We start from the raw sequence: 9,747 nt of genomic DNA, 5'->3' as shown, positions 1-9,747 counted from the left end.
ATAAATTTTTTTTATTTTAATATTGTGAATTAAATTATATTATTTTAATATGACCGGTCTGACTCAGGTTCAACCAGTAACCCTTGACCCACTGTCTCGACCGGTTTAATGCCCCATCCGATTTTTTGTTCCTTGGTCAATAACGTTAACAATGGGATTGATTAACAACAGTTCCAATTGTCCCAGTTATTATGACAAGAATTAATTTGACATTTAATTTAATTCTAAATATAAGATTTTAATATACTTTAGGTCTTTATCTCTTATATTTATCTATTTTTTAAAGATAGTCTTTATAATAGTTGTACATGTTAAATATTTTATCAAATGATAGTTCTTAATAATACACATTATTAGTAAGGATATTTCATAAAAAACAGCACCTATTTACTACCTCCGGTCCTTAATATAAAATCCTATTTGATTTTTATTTTGATTCTAAATATAAGACCATAATCCACTTTGTCTCTCACATTTATACATTTTTTCCAAAGTAACCCTTCTAACAATAATAGTTCTAATTAATATACTTGATTTAGCAAGGATATTTTAGGAAAGACAACACCTATTTAGGACAAATAACTAACTCAACTTACTTTCTTAATCACCTCAAATTAGTTAACTAGCTCTTATAATTAAGACCGGAGGTAGTATTATAAATAACTAATTAACTAATTTTTTTAATCTATTCAAATAATTCATCTACCGGTTATATTAAAAAGTTCTATATGTCTGCTTGTGTGTTTGGATTTGGAAGTAAACGATCAAAATTTTTAGTTTATGTTCTCAAAGAAAAGCTTGTTCCATGACAACGTTTGAGTGAGGTAGATGCCTTGGATTCTCCTCTAGGTGTCGCAGAAACGGTGAACTGACTGGGGGAGGCTGAACCTGAATTCTGTGCTGAGATGAGCTTCCTTTTTTTTTTTGTTTCTTTTTTTTGACCATATAAGATGATATTTTCATTAATGTAGAGAGCCAGGACATACAAGGCCCCGTGGATGGAATTCGTTATTCTCTGTAACGAGTTGTGTACAAAGTTGAACCCACGTGAACGATTTTAAATGGAGCATCTTGGTAAACGTGTTTGGAAGTGTAGTATTTAGAGTATTTTTGTTTACCCAGGTAAACAAGAGCCAACTGAAATCTCTCTGATTTTCTCAGGAAATCAAGCACGACGCAGGCACCCTATGTCTTCCGATTTAGGTGTAATTTCAAACTCTTTCAACCCCTTTCCTCCATAATCTTTTAGTCTAAATCATTCGTATCATATGAATTTTTTGATTCACAGATGAGTGCCGGGAACACCTGCTAGTGGTAGATGTGAATGGTCAGACTCAGATTGACGAGCCTCCCAAATTTCGGATTCGAAATCTCACCAAAGTCTCCGATGCCGGAGTTCCGATTCTCAAGGGCGTTGACTTGGACGTTCCCAAGGGCGTGATACTCGGCGTCGTTGGACCCAGTGGTAGCGGCAAATCGACGCTTCTCAGGGCCTTCAACCGTCTCTGGGAGCCTCCCTCCGGCACCGTCTTCCTCGATAATAACGATATCTGCGATCTCGATGTTCTGTCCCTCCGCCGTAATGTCGGCATGCTCTTTCAGCTCCCTGCCCTCTTCGAAGGTGCGTCCTTCCTCCTTTTCCCCCTTTTTATGCTATTTTTTTAGTCAAATTCAAATTGGAGGCCTCCGATTTGAGAAGGAAGTTCTGTTATCTGTCTGTGAAATCTGCAAATTCATTAGCGTCAGAGCTACATGATATGATTAGCCATCTAGGATTGTATAGACTAAATACATTTCCCCATCAGAACTTCTGTTCCGCTCAATTTAAGATTCTTCTGAGGCGTCAAGGCTGAACTGTTAATTGGTATTTAAAACCGGACCGGACCGGCCGGTTTGGACTGGAAATCGGCGACCCGGTCAAGTGTCCGGTCCGGTCAAGCTTTTGAGCCGGGAAACAAGCAGCTCGGGATCACTCGGCATTAACCGCTGGTTTGCACGGGTTGCAAGGTTCTTTTTTCTGCTGCTCCCAGATGCTAAAATATACCAAAGATGCCCTCGGACAAAAAAATAAACCGAAAAAATAAACAGATTTGGAAGAAAGAAGAGGGCAGAAGGTAGAGAAAGATGAAAAAAGAACTAAGAAGGGAAAAAACTCAATCAGTCATTCTCCATTGTTGGACTGGCTTATCATCCTTAGCCATCTTTGAGTCATTCTTCATCTTAGTTGAACGGCGGCCATCATCGGGTTCGGACTTCTCTCTGACTCTTCTTTCTTAAAACACATGGTAGTACTAAAAGTCTGTAATAGGCGGTCTGGTGTGAGCACTTTAATCAACTATGCTTTGCTTCAAAAGTGAATATATCGTAGCCATTCATTTCAAATGAATGGTTATGATTTCTTTACTTCATATAAAAAAGAGATCCAAACCGTCAGGTGTCAGTATCACCCTACCTTTTTTTTTTTGGCCAACAGTATCACATTACTATTACATCCTGTTGTCTCACGCTTTCCAATACAAACTTATTTTTCACTGACACACGTTTTTGCTTCTCAAGATCTGAAGCCATATCAGATGTGTATGTATATATATTACTTTTGTTGCTTATTATTAAATTTTTTAATAAAAATATAAATATTTTCATGCATTTTAATTAAATATATATTATTTTATTTCTGTTTGACTCCGGTTTGACTCTGATCTGACCCACTGACCCTTGACCCACTGTCTTGACCGGTTCAATTGCCGGTCCGGTTTTCAGTACCTTATATACCGTAACAAATCTAAATCGTTGTATCTTTTACTTGGACCTTTTCAATTTATTTATTTTTTAATTTTTTTTACGATTAATAATTAATTTCTTTTAAATATTACAATGAAAAAGTTATTCAGAGAATCACAAAAACAAGCTCAAAATTACCAAATTTCTATAAAAATGTATTGTTAAAACCTATTATAGTATTGGAACTAAATCTGATTTAAGATTTAGGGAGTGTTTGGATAGAAACCAAGGGGGTGTTTGGCAAAACTAAAACCATGGTTTCAGAATCACTTTTCCGCAAAACGAGATAACTTCCTCCACATATTTACTTCGTAATCCGTAAAAGCACTTCTGAAACCATGGTTTGGCTTCTATCCAAACACCCCCCAAATCATGGTTTCATAAGTGCTTTTATGGATTACGAAGTAAATATGTGGAAGAGGTTACCTCGTTTTGCGAAAAAGTACTTCTAAAACACCGGTTTTGAGAATGTCAAACACCCCCTTAGTAATAGGCTTTTTTAAGATTAAAAAAAAAATCAAAGTAGGTACATGTACACACATAAGCTAAACATTCCAATTAAGCGAACATATTTCAAATTATTAATATAAAATAAAATGTAGAGAGCCACAGTATTCATGAGTTAAGAAAACTATGGCTCTTCTTGAGTTTCATGTAACGTTATTACTGCTTTTTTTAAGTTCTCTCTATGCATTTAATGAATTTCTATGCAACTTCTTTAATTTCTTTTAATTTTTCAAACACATTCTCACAAGGTTTCAATGCTTAAAAAAAAAAAACATTTTCCCCTGGAAAAAAAAAAAAAAAAAACTTCTAAGTTGTCATGTACCCTATGCTCACATGAAAAAGAAAAAAAACAATATTCAGTTTGTTATTGAACAAAAATTATGCAGATAATTATGCAGGGATAATTAGCGTGGAGGCGTTGTGTGCGTAATGTGAGATAAATATCAATGTGCAGGCACAGTGGCAGACAATGTGAGGTATGGACCACAACTAAGAGGGAAAAAGCTAACTGATGAAGAAGTACGCAGGTTGCTGATAACAGCAGACCTTGATGCTTCTTTGATGAGCAGGAAGGGCTCTGAACTCTCTGTGGGTCAAGCTCAACGAGTTGCACTTGCCAGGGCTTTAGCTAATTCCCCTGAGGTAAGTGAGTAATAAATAAATGATTTGGATCTTCTGATGCCTTTAGGATGTAGATAAACAGTAAATGATAAAAAAATGGGAAGAAAAAGAGGTGAGCCCCACTTTAATGAGGTTCATGATTGTTAGAAATGGGATGGGATTACCATTCCTTTTGTATTCTTCTTACCCTCTACCGAATCTGTAACTTAAAGCATCTTAATTTGAGGTATAACTGACTGTACAATTTATGATGTGTTTGGTAATATGTTAGTTTTTGTATTAAAAAAAAAAAATGACAATGATTGAGCAATGAATGCATTTATGTATTGGAGGCCTAACTCTGAAGTAGATCATTCAACTTGTCCTTTGTACCCAAAAAAAACAAAACAAAACATATAAGAAAAAGAAAAGAAATTGTGTAAGGATCCTAGTTTGAGGCATCTATGACTCACTGTACAATTCACTGACTCTTGAAAATGATTCATTTATTTATGAAGGGATTTTAACTTTGAAGCATATTATTATCTGAAAAAGGTTTTACTGCTGGATGAGCCAACCAGTGCACTAGATCCAATATCAACAGAGAACATAGAAGGTGCCCTAATGAAGCTGAACAAGAACAGTGGTATGACAGTGATAATTGTCTCTCACAGCATCAAACAGATACAGAGGATAGCTGACTTGGTGTGCCTAGTTGTTGATGGTCAAATAGTTGAAGTTTTAAAGCCTGATCTACTGTCACAAGCCACGCATCCCATGGCCCAAAGGTTTCTTCAACTTAGTTCTTAGGTATGGAATAATATGTGAAATGCTCTGTTATGAATTTATGAGCTCGTGTTCGCTGTTGCAAGCCACTTATAGGAGCCAACATGATCAAATGTTTTGTCAGCTAGGAATCTAATTAGCATCCTTGGGGTCCTCATTCAGATGAGAACTGTACACTTTGGCTGTTTCAGATTTAAATTAAATAATTGTTTGGATTCCATTCATGTCATTCTCCAAATAAAAGAAAATTCTCCCTACATAATTTTTGCGGAGGATGTCATCTAGGGTCCTTAGAAGCAAGATGATCTCATACTGTTAGTTGGCTAGTATACTAAAATGGGGTGAATTGAGTTCTTAAAATTTTCTACACAATAATAAGCGATTACCGTGCAATAGTGGATTATAAAACAGATTAAAAAAAAAAAAAGGTGCAATTGTAGACTGTAGAATAACTTAAAATTTTCTGCACAATAATAAGCGATTACCGTGCAATAGTGGATTATAAAACAGATTAAAAAAAAAAGGTGCAATTGTAGACTGTAGAATAAAAAAAGGGTAAAGAAGAGAGAATCAAACATGATAATTTATCCTGGTTCAGTTCCTCTACTGAAGCTACATCCAATCCCCAAGCTCTTCTCTTGAGAGTTCTCCGCTAATTTCACAAGTTCATTTTGGACATTTGTAAAGCCATAGTACAATCCCCTTGGTCTTTTCACTAGCCTAAGTAATCACACTCTAGCATTTGGAATCTACAAATGCCCTCAAGATTCAGATAGAATAGTTAGTGGCTAGCTCAATGAAGTTTTTGCACTTAATAAGCTTAATGATGCTATCTTGGACTTAAATAACATTTCTATTTATAGTTTTTCCGAGTAAGTAAACATTAGAATCAAATTTTCTAATCATTATTCACATCAACTTGTTGTTAAGTGAGAGCATTTAATGTATCTATCAAAATAAGTAACTACGGCAACCAACAAGTCTAATCTTTTAGTCTAATACAATTAGATAGGTCCTAACTTCTAACTTTCATAGAAGCTCAGCAAATCCATATTTCATAAATAAAGTGCAAGGGTAATCGCTTATTTACTACTAGATTCATTTAATGTTATTTTAAGGAAAGATGAGTAGTCAAGTCAAATAGTTTATCTTAGGCATCTACTGTAATTTTTCAGATTTACCTTTGAAACACAGTAGTAGACGACTACTCATTCACCGAGTGATCACCAAATATTTCTTGAGAGCATTGTTCAAAGATCAGCACTTTGATAGACCGCTAGCTCTTAATAGACAAACAAAAGGAACTTGATACTTGCATCACTCAAGTAAGAAAATTTTCAATGAACTTAACCCTTGGAGGGGGAAAAATCTTTCAAAAATAGTAAAATTGAAGCTTTTTCTCACTGTATTCTCTGTTTTCTATTTTATGCAAGCCACTTATAGAAGTTAAAGATAAAATGAACCTTAATCAAACTTATTTTAGACCTAGCAAGGAAAAAATATAATTCGAAACTAGAATAAAATTTTTTGGCCAAAAAACTAGAATGAATTTGAGAAATTATTATTTTTTATAGAGAGAATTACAATCAAGTCCACAAAAGAAAAATAATTACTAAAAAGTCTCAATAACAACCTCAACCGCCTATGATAACAAGTCTTATAGTAAGAATAACAATCTCTGGGATTTGTTTTTCAATTGTTTTCCTTATTTGGGATCTCATTATAATTCTTTATATATATATATATATATATATTCACTTTTAATGATAATGTGAGAACACTTTCTTCGGATTGTCGAAGTTGATACTCTCCAAATTGGGACTTGCAATTCGAAGAAGAAGATCCACTACCTTTAAAACGTGCTGGGCTTGCCCTGTCAAGTTTTGTAGCCGTTGGATTGTTACAGATTGTGGTTCCGTCCCTTTCGACTATATGTATCACAAATGTATGAGTTTAAAAATCAATGCATGTGGAGAATAGTGTTCAATTGATTTAGTTTCTAGAGAGTTCTGATGAATTTTTTCCTATTTGAATTTATGCATACATTTTTTTTTGGGGGAAATTTCACTCCCTCCAATTTTATATGTAAGCGAATGTTCCTTAAAATTAGTTGCTAATATCTATAGAATAAACTTATAACATTTTTGAAATTTTTAATATTATTTTTTTACTTTTACCACCTTAATTATTAGTTTGTCTCACGATATTAATACTATTTGCATGCTTTTTGATTTTTCTTCTCCATAAATTCTCTCTAAATGAGAGTTAGATCCAACCTCATTAATAAGAGTGAGCAAAACTAAACCAAAGCTGAAAATAGAACCAAATTCAATTTGATTTTTTTTAATTTATTTATTTAGTTTTCATGTCCAGTTCAATGTGTTTGAAAATTTTTTGGTTAAAATTAAAAAACTGAATTGAAGCCAAAACGCTATTATATTATTTCAAGTGGATAAAATTACAGTCAATTTGAATATTTAAATAATTTAGCTATAAAGTACCTAAATAAAACCTACAGGAGTGATGATTAACGATTCACAAAATCACATTCTCCTTTAAATATCTATTAGAATCAAATTTTATAAATATTAGAGACCAGATTTTTCCAGATTCATTACATAACTTTTCATGTTTAACCTTTTTCTTAACTTGGAAAGATAAAAATAGAGAATTAAATACTTTTAAGAATTGAACTATTAAAAATATAAATTAAAGGTAAAAATAAAGTCAAATATAACTAAAAATTTGGGTATATTTCAGTCCAAAAATCAAACAAAAAAATGAAAAGCCAAATCCAAATATTTCAAATGCTTCAGTTCGGTTATCCCCCCCCCCCCCCTCTTTTTTAATTATACATAATTCAGTATATCAGTTCTTTCGGTTGTTACTGAAACCCGAACCAAAATGCTCACTCCGCTAAGCCCAAAATACTACGTCCCATTTTTAATAAAAAAACAATTAGTTTGATATTCAATTTGGTCTTAAAAATAAAGTTTTAATTCATTTTATCTCTTATATTTATCTATTTTTTAAGTAATTCTTGAAGTAATTACACATATTAAAAGTTTAATCAAATAGTAGTTCTAACTAATACACATGATTAGTAAGAATATTTTAGGAAAGTAACACATATTTATTATAAATAACTAACTTAACAAACTTCTTCAATTTACTCAAATTAGTCAATTAACTCTTAAATTAAAGATGGGATGTAGCATTTTATAGATATTATTTTAAATTTATATTAACATAATCGATTTTAGAGAAAATTAATTTCGCAATCCTTTTAGTTTTATTAGATTTTGAATCAGGTCCTTTTACTTTTATTTCTTTTTATCGGAGCCCTATAATTTACTGAATTAATGAAATTAATCCTTCCGTTGATGATTTTCCCACATGCCGTTAAGTATGATGACACAAGATGATGTGGCATGCAAGAGGTTAGAGATTCACAAAAAATGCATGCTTTCTCTCTCTCCCACCTCTTCGATCTCCATCACACCGCTTGCTCCTCCCACGTTTTAGGCCTCCCGCTTTGCTCTCTATGAAAAATACGATTGGGGTATACACTCACTTTGCACGGAGCTTCTTGTTCTCTTCCATCTAATTCATGGTATCTTGGTCGACCCTTGACTTGCAGTAGTTACCGACGCAGTGCTTAGAAAACTGGAAAACATGAGCGAATTTAGCAATTATACACAACAGGATGGTTTCAAAATAACAATATATGAGCAAGGCAATTAAGCAAATTAATACTACCTCCGATTCTTAATATAAGATATTATTTGATTTTTTTTTTAATCTTAAATATAAGACCCCAATCTACTTTACCTCTTATATTTATGTTTTTTTTAAGGCAGTCCTTCTAACAATGGTAGTTCTAACGAATACACTTGATCAGCAAAGATGTTTTAGAAAAGATAACACTTATTTATTACAAATAACTAATTTAACTTCATTTTTTAATCTCTTCAAATTAGTCAACTAGTTTTTATAATTAGGGCTGGAAGTAATACAATGAATTGGTATTTCAATCTCAAAGACGCTACTTTAAAATATAAGAAAAGAGTCTATTTCTTATGCGTTGTGTAATGATTGCAATAAGCCCAAAAAAAAAAAAACAAAAACAAAAGGCTTACCAATGGCTCTTCTGTTTTCACTAGGTACTCAACTCTTTGTTTTCTAGCAAGAGAGGCACACACAAGGCTTACCCAAATACAAGGAATAACAATTGGAGAGATAAGAGGAGTAGACGGAGGACGTGGGGTAGACTGGCGGAAACTGGAGAGGACAAGCGGTGCTATGATAATGAGAAGTAGAATTCGTTTACAAAAGGAGCCCCGAAAGATGAGAGAGAGCTTGGCAAGGTAGAGAAAGCAAATATTATTTGTCCATGTGCACCCTCCTCGACGCTGGGTCATCTTTTGTCATTAATGCGTAACGGAGAGCAGCAAAAGTATTAACGGAAGGATTGATTTATCTGACTCAACAAACTAGAAGGATTTAATAAAAAGAAATAAAAATATAAGAACCTGATTCAAAATTTTTAATAAAACTATAAAGGCTGTTAGATTAATTTTCCTTGATTTTATGATATAGCTTTTCTAAATATATCATGTAATAAATTAATTTATTATTATGAGAACTTTTTAAGAATTCAATATTTTACTTATATTTAAAATTTTAATTTGATTTCTTAATTTAATACTCATTTAGTTCTTAATATAAGATTTATTTAACTAATTTAATTAGATTAAAAAAGTTATGTGAGCTAATTAATTATAAGAAATATTACATATTTTTCCTAAAATACCATAATCATCTTCTCTAATATTTTTTCTTTCTTTTTTATTTGATTATGATTGAGGAAGTATCTATGAGAATAATTTTAAAAAATTAATAAATATAAAGATTAAAATTAACTTAACCAGATTTTATTTCAACAACGCATAGAGTACGTACGTAAAACATATCGACGGAGAAATAAATGCGAGGCGTCACATGAAGGAGAGGGAAAACCGACCTGAACAAATTAACAACTTTACGATTTAATCGTAATATCTTTCTATCCAC

At 32.7% G+C, this 9,747-nt stretch overlaps 1 protein-coding gene across 2 annotated transcripts; it reads left to right on the top strand.

Moving 5' to 3' along the window:
- Positions 1-860: 860 nt before the first annotated feature.
- Positions 861-4,755, top strand: LOC114727631 (ABC transporter I family member 17-like). 2 transcript variants are annotated; one of them, XM_028914316.1, is made up of 5 exons: positions 861-1,074; positions 1,162-1,203; positions 1,289-1,621; positions 3,743-3,930; positions 4,444-4,755. In XM_028914316.1, exons 1-5 carry the CDS (start codon positions 1,062-1,064, stop codon positions 4,696-4,698), a joined length of 831 nt encoding a protein of 276 aa, XP_028770149.1. In that variant the 5' UTR covers positions 861-1,061; the 3' UTR covers positions 4,699-4,755. The 2 variants fall into 2 exon arrangements, with proteins under 2 accessions (XP_028770149.1, XP_028770151.1); XM_028914318.1 differs by having other exon boundaries at positions 862-1,086.
- Positions 4,756-9,747: the final 4,992 nt, after the last annotated feature.

The sequence above is a fragment of the Neltuma alba genome, unplaced genomic scaffold, assembly GCF_004799145.2.
Source record: "Neltuma alba isolate B1F8T4 unplaced genomic scaffold, ASM479914v2 tig00012505_pilon, whole genome shotgun sequence".
Classification (NCBI taxonomy): Eukaryota; Viridiplantae; Streptophyta; class Magnoliopsida; order Fabales; family Fabaceae; genus Neltuma; species Neltuma alba.
The sequence above is the reverse complement of the archived record's forward strand: the minus strand, read 5'-3'. Positions and strand labels throughout refer to the sequence as shown.